The following is a 12,911-nucleotide window of genomic DNA, read 5'->3' on the forward strand; positions in this document are numbered from 1 at the left end:
CATAATACATCTCACACCACAAACCGCAAACAATAACAACTTTCCGAATAATTGACGACCTCTGTGGCGCAAAGGTCACCAAGCCGGACTGCCGAACCTGAGGTCCCGGGTTCGATTCCCGGTTCGGTCAACATTTGTGTGATGAGCATGCTTGTTGGCCGTGGTCTGGGTGTTACAATATGTATTTATAAATATGTATAAATGTAGCCATATGTAGTTTATCAGTTGTGTTAGCACCCATAACACAAGTTAATTAATAACTTAGCATGGGGCTAACCAACCGTGTGTGAAAAGGTGTCCCGACATTATTTATTTATTATTTTATTATAATATAATTTTAACAAATTATGTTTAGGTATTCATTTGTAACCTTAATAATTGTACAAAATCAAATTACGTTTTATATTATTGCCTCTAATTGATTCAAAGCTCTATTAATTCTACGTTAATCGAAGCATACAATCGATTACACAATTATGTAAACTGCAGTTTATATTAATCCATGTTTAAGATTAACGAGAGGTTTGCAATGAATGGCTGAATCGCAATTGTTTTGAAAGGGCTATTACAAGAACACAGATTATGTTATTCTCGTGAATGGAAGAAAGCAGGGTAGGAAAATCAATTAACGTAAATACGCAACCACGCACTGCTAAAAACTCAAACTCAGCTTCACCCATCTTCATATCTGACAGTGATACCAACGCTCTTAATTCCCTTACCAGAGAAATCCGTTTGATGCGACATGACATGTCACAAATTAAAACTCAACTGAATGAACTGACCGCAGGTATGAAAACCTGCAACAGCAGACTGGATAGCTTTGATGACAGAATCACCCAGTCTGAAAACAAAGTCATCGCATTAGAGACTCAAACCACTAAGCAGATACTGGAACTAAATGACACCATCTCCCAACTTCGCGACCAGTTAAATGCACAGGCCCAGGTAGCCATGAGCAATGAGATAGAAATCATGGGTATTGCTGAACCAAAATCCGAAAACGTCAAGCACACTGTACTTCTGACAGCAGCAAAGATTGGCGTGGACCTAAAAGAAGACGACTTTGACTGGGTTACTCGCACCGGTATCGGTCATAAAAGCGCAGCTGGGGACTTTAGTGCAAAAATGCCACGCCCGATTATAGTACGACTCTTGAGGCGAAACAAAAGAGATGAGCTTATCAAAGCTGCTAAAACTAGAAAGCACTTAGATAGCAAAGACATTGTCCCTGAAGGCCCTACAGGAAGAGTCTTCATCAACGAACACCTCACAAAACAGAACCGGCAGCTTTTTCGTGAAGCGAGAACTAAGGCCCAAGGTAAAGGCTTTAAGTTTTGCTGGATTCGCAACGGCCAAATTCTTCTTCGTAAAAAGGAGGGCATGGCAGCTATACGTATCCAGAACATGGCCAACATCCACGACCACCTTGGACCGGACATACCCGAGCCCAGCCCTGACGTCGGGCCTGCACCAAGCACTTCGCCAAGATCTAGTACCGTACAGTATTAACATGTGTACTTACGGCCCCTTTAAAAGGCTAAAAATGATTTTTTGTTCTTTGTATAAGTTACCTTTTTATAAAATTTTATATATTCCTACAAACTCATATCACACTTACACTCATACCTACTCTTACAAAATTACGAAAACAAACAACGAAAACATGCAGTCATACACACACACTTACTTACGTCTAACACTCAAACACACAACTTACCGTACATTCAATCATACTTCTAAAATACGTTGCACTATGTATAAATTCCCGCCAATGTTTACTAGCTCGCAATATTATAAATTAAGTGACAATACTGATCACACCCCATACTACGTTAAACTACTTTCATCATTGTGGATAACTTAGAAACTTTCGAGAATATCGACGAAACCCTCAGTATAAATTGTCACATTATTGATAAACTCGAATTATGCCAAAGATACCTTACCTGCGAATATAACCTTAAAATAATGACATTAAATATTATATAGAAGCGCACAACGTAATTTTGATAGTTTTTTAATAGCTTTAAAACGTACACAAATAGAATACGACGTTATTGTACTGACAGAATGCTGGTTACATGAGAGTTCGATTATCAGACAAATAGACGGTTACAATGTTTATAGCACCACGAAACATAAAAACAAAGCAAGCGGAGTAATTGTGTACGTTCGGGATTCGTTCACGGCAACGGCTTTAGAACCAGATGTAGAGGACGCAGATTGCATATTGGTTAGCATAAACGGTTATGCTCAAATAATGGGACTGTATCGGTCCCCATCGGTTACTAGCTTGGACAAGTTTTTATTGACACTTGACACTACTTTATGCAATCTCAAGGAAAATTCAAGACTTGTGCTACTAGGAGATATGAATATAGATTTATTAAATACAAACCCGAACGCTGATAATACTGCATACCAATGCCTAATGGCGCAACATGGCTTACTCCCCGCCATTACCAAACCTACTAGAGGAGACAAATGCCTCGATCACATCTTTGTAAGAAATAGAGCTTCAAAAGTAGGAATAGTCGCTAGATGTACGGTAACCGATCATGATCTAACTATGGTTGGCCTTAACACCGCCAATGAAAAACCAAATAGGAAGAAGAGGATAGTCATGAAAACAAATTATGAAGCTGTATCTTCTGACCTACAGAAAATTGAATGGGAAAACGTCACTAACAAAACCGATGTAAACGAGGCACTGGAATGTTTTAATTCTATTGTAGGCTCAGCAATAAAAACCCACACTCAATACATTAAAAGCAGCCGGTCAAAGTACAACTTAAAACCGTGGATCACTCCTGGCCTGATTAGATGCATGCGCCACAAAGATAACCTACATCATCAACTAAAACAAAATCCAAATAACGAAATTCTTAAACGTTCTTATACTAGATATAGAAATTTCTTTATAGATATTTTGCGAAAAGTCAAGGAGAACTATAAAAACAAGATCCTGGAAGAAAACAAGAAAAATGCTAAAAGACTATGGAATACAATTAAGGATATATGTGAAATGCCACGACGGAAAAGCGATTCATCTGATCTCCTGGCAGGTAAAGGAACACCCTCGGAATCATTGAATAACTGTAACCTACACTTCACAACTGTGGGCAAAAATCTGGCAAATCAAATATTACAACGGCTATCAACGTCTGAGGAGGACTTAGCTGCAAATGTCAACAATAATAACTCACCTACTGAATCGATGTTTATGACACCTACAGACGAATTTGAAGTAGACTCTGTAATAAAACAATTAAAATACGATAGTGCTCCGGGTTTAGATGGAATCAAACCTTCACTTTTAAAACTTATTAGCAACACTATTTTAGAACCGCTCACCTACATTTGTAACCTTAGTATTTCAACGGGAGTCTTTCCAGAGTATTGGAAAGTGGCCCTCGTATCACCGATATACAAAGCAGGACCTAGAAATTCTCCGGACAATTACCGACCGATATCCTTGCTCTGTATTTTATCAAAAGTTCTTGAGAAGATAATGAACAATAGAATCGTCAAGTACCTAGAAAGCAACTCTCTTCTCTCGGAAAGGCAGTATGGGTTTAGACGAGGAAAATCTACAACGGATGCAGTTGATCTCCTAACTCACATAACTTCTAAACATACAGATACTGGAAAGCGATGTCTTGGTGTGTTTCTAGATCTTGCCAAGGCCTTCGATACAATTTCTTCCCGCATACTGCTGAGAAAACTTGAATTGTCTGGAATAAGAGGGAAGCCACTTGACTGGCTCCAAAGTTATATGAGTAACCGACGACAAATCACAAGAATTAATGACTTAGTCAGCGACGAACTGGAAATCAGCTATGGAGTGCCACAAGGAAGCATCCTTGGTCCTACATTATTCACGGTCTATATGAACGATATCCTTAACATCAACATTCCTAACGCTGATCTCATTTGCTATGCAGATGACACCGTTGTGCTGTTCCATGGAAAGGACTGGGAAGACGCATACAGAAAGGCTGAAGCGGGTATGACTAGGATTTTAAAATGGCTCGATATGAACCTGCTCACGCTTAACGTTAAAAAAACCAAATATATCGCTTTTAGGAAAACCATAGCCACGAATATTCCCACGCGGATTTTAAAGATACATAACTGCTGGCGGTCCAGCTCTCTTAATAATAACACTTCTTGTACGTGCAACGCTATTGATAAAGTAGAAGAAATAAAATACTTGGGTGTAATTATTGACCAACACTTGTCCTTCAAATCTCATACTACTGAGCTGGTAAAACGGGTTAGAAAGCAAATTTATATTATGAAAATGATACGAGATTGCGCATCACTCGAAATTAAGAGAACAGTGTACATAGCCCTCTGCCAGTCACTGATTCAGTACTGCATTGTCATATGGGGAGGAGCGGCAAAAACAAATATTATAAACCTCGAAAGGGCTCAACGTGCCGTACTAAAAACCCTGTTGCACAAACCATACCGCTATCCCACCGAAACCCTGTATAGTGAAGCGTCTCTATTGAGTGTACGAAAATTATTCATTCTAAATGCCACATCCAAAACTCATATTTCCATACACAAACGAAAAGACCTCTCATACATACAGACCAAACGCAACTTCAGAATCCCGACACCTTCAGTTAACTCATCATACGCACAGAGACATCCACACTTCCTACACCCGTACGTCTATAACGCTGTAAACAAAAAGTGCGATATAGTAGACTGTACCCGAACACAGCTAAAAAGAAAAGTTACATCCTGGCTGTTAACCCTAACATATGAAGATACAGAAAAGTTAATCACAATAGCAAAATAACATAATTAATAGCTACTTCAAACTCAAAAAAAACACCGTTCACACACATACGCCTACACACCCTCCACTATACCATTACACTCACACACACAAACATCCACAAATACACTATTCATCTCACACCTACCTCCCACACCATTTTTTTTATACTCATTTATTATTTTATTTTTGTTAATTTATGATAAGAGTTCATGTTAAGTTTCAATTTAAATTTTTATAACATTTTTTTTTTTTTCTTTATAAATTTATTTTAATTTTAATTAGTCTTAAGTAAAATTCAAATTTGTATTACTAGTAATTTGTATTGGTAAACCCTCTCTAAATTAGCGCCCAAGATACAGGCTTTGCCTAGTTTGGGGCTAATGATAACAGAAAATGTACCTTTTTTGGAAATAAATTTCTTATTTCTTCTTATTTCTTAAATGAGTTTTAATGTGTAATTGGGTGTTGCCGTATTTTTTCATTCGTTTGCATTTTTGAAAAAAGAAAAAATGTATTAACGCAACACAAGACCGAAACAAATAAAGGGGAAAATAAAGAAATTGTGTACCAAATAGGTGTAGTACAGCTAGATTCGGATGATGGTTTAATTTAATTCAAGGAATGAGTTAAGGTCATGATTGTCATGATTTTGTTATATAATTCGGTGTTGTAGGTGATGCAAAAAGCTTGACCTCTGCTAATATGTTGAGCCTAACTTTTTGGTAAACTTATCTATCTACCTAATACTTGTAGGAAAACTGGCACGTTTTATCTGCTAACGTGTCGACTCGAGATTTCTATGAAAATAGGTTACGCATTTGAGACAGAATTTTCTGTAGAAATGAACAGGTCAGCTGCGGTATATTGTTTTGTTTTTTAATTTCCCAATGCTGTCCCATTGCTTGGCATAGGCTACTCTAACACTCTTCCATCTTCATCTGTAATTAGTAAATTAATATAAAACAGTTTTGCTAATCCACACAAAAACACTGCTAAAACTGCAAACACAAAATTAAAAAACAATTTAAACTTCGTAAAGTAAACACCGCTACACTACGAACAATATTAATCCATCCATTTCAAAGTAATAACTATAAAATCGAAACACACGTTCCGTACCGTGTTTATAGTAAACCATATACCGTTTTATAGTTAAACAGTAATCAAGGATTGCACCATTCCGTTAACCGTAGTTTACTTAACCCGGAATTAAGATTAACCGACGGGCAGGCGTAATAGATAGAGGTATCTTTACGGTGTTGAAAGCTTTGCTCGAATTAGGATCATGTAGCGGGATTTAACGAATCCTTTCAAAGATAGGTCACTCAATCTCTCGACTGTATCGAGTAAGGGAATCGATTTATTTGCAGGAATCGAGTAACTACTGATTTTTGGTTTAAAGCATTCGATTTTTGGTGTAGTCATTTGTTTTTGTTGAAAGCACTTAAAGTAATTTGAACTGTGATTAAGTTTGGATTATTTGATACAACAAACATCAGATTAAGTTTTGATTGACTATCGACTTTCCTTAGTTACAAGCCTGGTTAAGTTATATATTGGACGTGCTAGTTTCCACTACTTAGGCACGAGATACTAAAAGTATTCTTAAAATTTCTTTTACGAAATCATCAGTTGAAAATGTTGACCGTTTTCTATGCAAAGTTGGTGAAACTGACCTTTTATGATTTTAAAAGCAAGTAAAGTTTACGTCAAAACTGGGATTGGTAGTATCGTGTCACCGTTTAATCACTCAGAGTTTCATGTTTCGTGTGTTTATTTTATGTGTTGAACATTTTTCAGGTAATTATTCTCTCGCAATGAGCAGTAACTAGTAATGATGAATTCGTTATATTGAAGAACACTTCATACATACCATTAACTGCACTTGTCAAATTTAATTAAAAACACTCATTTAACATCATTAATGCAAGAACGAACTTTGCAAATCTACATGGGGGTACATTTGGTTGCATCGTAAAACATTTACTACCCCCTACCCTATCTCGAACAACGACGCTAAAAGGTACAATCCTAATACATATTTACGCAATTAAAAGCTATAAACTAAGCTTAATCTCAGCTAAAATTACGCAAATTGGGTGCGTAACGCGTAAGAACGGAGCTAAATTCTCATTTAACCTCAAATAGCAAGGTTGTTTAGTATAAATCCCATTAAAGTGTGGGTCGGGACCTTAGCTTAGGAAAGTCTTGGGCTTATTACGGGACTAATGGAATGGAAAAACACGAGAACGTAAAGACGGTCTGGATTGGAAATGGGGATAGCATCGAAAAGGTAGGCATTAATTTTGTAAACTTAGCTAGAATAGGTAAACCCATATCATATTCTGTAACGATGAACAATTCAAACAAAAGCGATACTAATAAAAACATGACCTTTCCTGGTAGTTGGGCAAAAGCCGCAAAATTAGAAGACATTACAACTATTAACATTATATTTATTTGTACAACCAAAAAGTTACAGGATAGACGAGTCAGAAAGACAGGCTATATACAAATAAGACCGATACAAACAAATCAATTACTGAAAAACAAAAGAAAACACCTTAACATCCAAAAATAGGCAAACACAATAAACCAGACGAAACAGTTACAAATAACAACGAAACCCTAGCTCAAGAGAATATCAAACACAATACTACTAGATAATTACTACATAACAAGTACAGTTCGTATAACCCTCGGTCCACCCACAAGCCAGTTAATTCCTTACTATCAGACCGTTCCCTACTAAATAATCGAATTTACGTGAGAGCCCTGTTTTCGTTCGACGATAAACTAAAGGATTTTGTAGATATAACACTTCAGGTTATATATAGATGTTGGGATAAAGGAGAATTTTTGTTTAACATTATATGTATTTGGATTTAGTGTTTTCGGTTGCTTGTTTTTTTTTGTGCAAGTTGGAGTAAAAGATTTTATTTTATTTTCGGATTATAGATGTAAATGGTTCATAAAGGTGGTTTCTGTATTTGGATATTAATCAAGTGTCGTTATGATACTTAGTCTATTATGGCCACTCAAGCCATTGTAATTTTTCGCGGTATTTCTAACGTTTCATGTTTTTAACCGACTTCCCAAAAATGAACTTCCCAATAAGCTACTTTTAGAGCGAAACCACGGCTTGAAGCTAGTTACTTATGATTCCGATTTATAAACCCCATTTCGTTTTCCAGTAACCGATTTCGTATTCAAGGTCAAGAACTAATGAAATGTATGGATAACAAATCTTTCCAGGATCTCTTAAAAGAACCTGGATTAGTACTTATCCCTTCTCTTCTTTGGACCTAATTCGTGACCTTGACCTTGAGGTTAGAAAATATCCAGACAAGTGTTAGAAAGATAAAGCTATCGGTAATTTTTTCCCGCCCTGAGCGATGGAGCGGTAATTTCCTGGGAAGTCGAGGAGGGGTAGTCGGACAACGGAACATATTACACCGTAGTGTAGTAGTCATTTGTTAGTGAAAGTATTTTTAATGATGATCACTTCTGAAGTTTGTTATGTACTTGTTATAAAGACAGACTAGAATGGATTTTATTTCATTAATTTGAATTCTTAGTACTATGAATGTTTTCTTTTTTGTTTTTTTTTCGGTATCTTCGTTGTTGCAATGCACTGTTTTCATGTCTATTAGATTTAAATTTTAGAATAAGACTCTTTTCTACGAAGTTTAATTTGCCAGTACTGGTCCATTTTAAAATAAGCCCTTAATTCTTTGAATCCATTGATTTCTAACTTTAAACCATTTTTGAAAATTTGGTTACTTTTCACAGTCCAATAAACTTAGTTTATAAGACTTCGCAGAAAAAAGTAATATAAGTCTGGTTAACTAGATGAAGTTATTTTTATTTCTAGTCATTTGAGAGTTAGTACAAGCTGCAAAGCTAATTGCTACATTATAAAGAAAATAATATACCTTATTAAGTTGAAGTTTTCTAATAAGGATGATTAAGATATTCTTATGGGTATTTTTTCAGCTGAAAAGATAGAAATGGTTACTTTGAAATACTTTTTAGAAGCTCAAGGTTAATTGTGTTAAATAAGTATTTGAATAATATTGATTCGGAGCATCTAGAAATATGAATAAACTTATCTATATTCGCATTTTTTTCAACTCGAATTTTGTTCTAGGTCAAAAAAGTTAGGTTTTTATTTATCTGAATTCAATATAGTGTTGTCAATATTACATTTGAAAAGTAAAAGGAAGTTATATTTGTTCAACATTATCAACCAACATAATTCCGCCGAATAATAACAATGTCAACCAGCATAACATAAATTAAGTTAGTTAACAACTCTATTATTTGGCCACATAAATTAAACATAAAATTAAGCACTCATCAATAGACACCTAAAACTGCGGTCAAATTCTAATAGCAAATAACATGAATTAATAAATCATATTGAAATTGGTACAATAAAATCATTTTCAAATATATGACTTATTCACGAACACAGATTGGGTGTTTGGACAAATAATCTATGAGAGAAGATGATTCTCTATCCTTGTCATTTATATCTTACGTACATGTTTCTTTTCATTTTGATCGTAACCTTATTACCTAGAAACGCCCTCAATTACCACATTTTTTTAATGATTTTATTTATACTAAAAGTAAATTGCAGACTTAAAAGTCAACCGATAGTTTTTTTTTTAAGTAAATGTCTAAAGTTTTCCTTCGTTCTGATACTGGCTAAATACCTGATCTCTGTAAAATAGGTACGTTTTATCATTCATCTTCATACTGATTTATGAGCCCAGTCAAACTATCGGCCGACTAAAACTTTGTAGTGTAGTGTACGCTAATGCAATCTTTCACTAGTTTATATGTACATTATAATTTAGATAGGCATTTGATTAACATACTACACAAAGCTATTGCCGTGTAACATATATTTGCCATGCATCACTTCATGCATGAACACTGGCCTATAAACTGATAGTTCTGTTAATTGCTAACAGAGGGAACACTTATGTCTGTGATATATTATAGAGCGGGTCTGTTCATTAGAATGGATTTAGTTGAGGAGTTCCACAGGGAACTATACTTGGCCTCCTATTACTTGCATGGTATTGAACCAGTATCATGCTGGGAAATGTTATATGACGATAAACGTGGTAAATTAGAGAATCTGATGCAAACTTAACTCTCTGATTTTCTTTACTAGGCTGAAAATAAGAATTAAAAAATATTATTGCTTTATACTCTTTGGTCTGCAGGATTTGTCAGCGTCATCAAATATTTGAAGCATAATCTGCTAAAAAATAAAAATAGTGTTAGTAATATTTCATGTTTCTAATGTTTCTAATCTATCGACATGGAAAAAAATAGAAATAAAGCTACATAAATAAATATTAATATAGGTCTGATCAATCTTACATAACGGTGTAACACACAGCCTTTTATTGATGAAACATAAAACCCCAAAGGGTGATATTCTTAGAACGTTATGTACCCTATGTTATTTTGGTGTAGCGACCTAATGTGCCCCATGTTTACCCCTTGGATGAACTTTATGGGTTTCTATAACGTTTTATAGTGAGGATCCTGTTGTGCAGATGACATGGATGTATTTGTTCATGGTGACTCGGTTATGGAAGCCATTTGGTTTCGTTGTTCGTGTTTTATGGTTCATTTTTAGCGTTGCGTGTTTACGCTTATTACTTTGATAAGGAAGAATATAGATTTCAATTTATGATGATCATCAGCTGCTTGGTATCTTCATATCTTCATGTGCTTCCAGTAATACCAATATACAGACCAGTATTTTAAACGGAACAACCACTTCCTAGACTCTAAGCCAATTACGAAATAGCAAAATCTAGTAAATAGATCATCTATCGTTGATCACTACCTATTTTTGAATTTTACAAAATAGAACTAAATTAAATTAAAAATATATTTCTTTCACTTTAACTTATTCTAGAGGTAGGTAGCTACAAACTTTTACTTCCCCAAAATGTTCTACTAAGGCCCGTTAATTCTGTACTACATAATTGATGCATAGGTTACGAGCCTTGTAAATCGAGACGTATTGAGAGGCTACCGGCAAGTAATGTCCGGCTCCTTGTCCAATAAATCGTCGTTCAGTCTGAGTTTGAAATTGGGGTATCTGTCTTCGTTCATTCGTAGGGTATGGTGACTTTGAGTAGTTCTGACTACGGTGTGGCTGAAGTTATTAAGGTTAAAATCATTTTAATTGAAGATCAAGGATCTCAAATATTCAAAAACTGCTTACTATGAATTCATGTTCAAGTTTTAAAATAAAAGTTAATTAGAATCCCTTATTCATTGATGCAAATGGAATGTAATCATTTTTCTGTAAACACTTATCAAATTCATTGCGCAATTTCTAAACACTTTATATTATTAACGAACTATTATCTAATATTATCTGAGGTTAGAATTTCAAGTAGCCAAGTGGCGTAGTGGAAACTGGCTATACTAAGTGAGCGATAAGTCGCGAGTTCGAGTCTGGACACCCCAATTTTTTGCTGCGGGTTGTTCGAAAGAGATACCGCGGCCCTGGTACATATAAGGCCTATGGCGGAACATGACGGTTTTTAGTCAGTAAGAGTCTGACACTCCCTCATCGCTGCTAACCCACAGCGGGAGGGGTCATTTTATGATTTTTAACGTCGTTAAAAAAAAGGTTAGAATTCCAGACCAGTAAATTGTATTTTAAAGTCTCCTAGGTACACTTCCCTTGTACCGATTAATTCCACACGGACAAGCCACAACTTTTGCCTTTCTTAACGAGAATGACCCACATCACAGCTTGGTAATATTCAATTACTCACACCTTCAAAATTGTATAATGTGTGTCCACGTTGTCACTTGTGACGAATTTTTTGATTCTTATATAGAAACTTTGTCATTGGTCTAGAAGGGACGGTTAATAAGCATGAAGTCTTGAGCTTGCTTCTTAGGTGATCTTCACACTGCCCTGCATCACGCTACATCTTGCGTGTCGACGCACCTACGCGCGTTCCTGCGGGAGTGCAGATCTGCATCATCGTGCGGGTTTTTCACGCACTCACGCGCGTAGGTGCGTTTTGTAAATTCACGCACAGCGAGTTCCATTTTCAAATATACACGTCACGCCCATTCAAAATCACGCGCGGCATTGCGGGATTCAGTGTGCCATACCTTGCGTCTCGCCCCGCACCTACGCGCGGGGGTGCGTGTTTCTCCGCATGTATGTGCGTGATCCGCATGGACGCGCGTGGATGCATTTTCAGTGTGTTGGACTATGCGTGATTTCCATACAAACGGAGATATTTCCATACAACGGAAAAAAACGCATCCACGCACTACGCTGCATCATGCGGGGCAGTGTGATAATCGCCTTAGGTTGAATAGTGCTATGGTACTTTTTTTTAGGAACTTACTAAATGCTATCCGTCTTACCACAAAAACTTTTAAACGTCAGTTTATGCCTTGTCTAAAAAAATGACAAATTATGACGTTGACATACGGTTCATTTTGCAGCCAAAATTTTATTAGACAAGTGTAAAACAGGGGTTAAAGTTTTTGTAGTAAGGCCATATATACTTAACAAAGTGCGTGTACACTTCGTTTAGTTTGTACCGTTTATATGATTTATCTGTGACCTATTTTTAATCTGTGGAGACTTGTGAGATAGGTTAAGTTGAATTAAGTTCGTTTAATATTTAATTTTTAAGAAACGTGAGGTAAAGCAATAGCATTATATGCATATAAAAAAATGAAAGCCAAATTAGAAGTTTTTGGAGTCTTATTGGAGTTGAAGATGGTCTACGATGTTCAACAAACAAATCTACATAACAAGGAGTAAAGATGTTGCAATCTATTGTAGGTAATTATAAGCATCTCTTGGTTTGCTGTTTGCGATCAAACTGGCTCATATCTCATTAAAGGTAAGATTAACATACATTTTGGGAGCTCATTCAGCTCATGCATTCAGTTGTTCGGAGAAATTGCATATTAGTGTCGCATAGTGCGTAGATTAGTATAGTATAATACCATTTATATTGAGATACACGCGGGTTATATCCTATTTCCATACTGAGGGGTTTTCGCGGAAATATTGATATATTTCGGATAACCATAT

General features: G+C 35.9%; 1 protein-coding gene across 1 annotated transcript; it reads left to right on the top strand.

Annotated features, from left to right (window-relative positions):
• Nucleotides 1–750: 750 nt before the first annotated feature.
• Nucleotides 751–1,512, top strand: LOC124638469. The gene has a single exon (XM_047175440.1). It carries the CDS (start codon nt 751–753, stop codon nt 1,510–1,512), a length of 762 nt encoding a protein of 253 aa, XP_047031396.1.
• The last annotated feature ends 11,399 nt before the right edge of the window (nt 1,513–12,911 follow it).

Source organism: Helicoverpa zea, chromosome 17 (genome assembly GCF_022581195.2).
Source record: "Helicoverpa zea isolate HzStark_Cry1AcR chromosome 17, ilHelZeax1.1, whole genome shotgun sequence".
Taxonomy (NCBI): Eukaryota; Metazoa; Arthropoda; class Insecta; order Lepidoptera; family Noctuidae; genus Helicoverpa; species Helicoverpa zea.

What these genes read in the sequence shown, in the direction of transcription:
- LOC124638469 (XM_047175440.1), top strand. Translation starts at nt 751, where the DNA reads ATGTCACAAATTAAAACTCAACTGAATGAACTGACCGCAGGTATGAAA.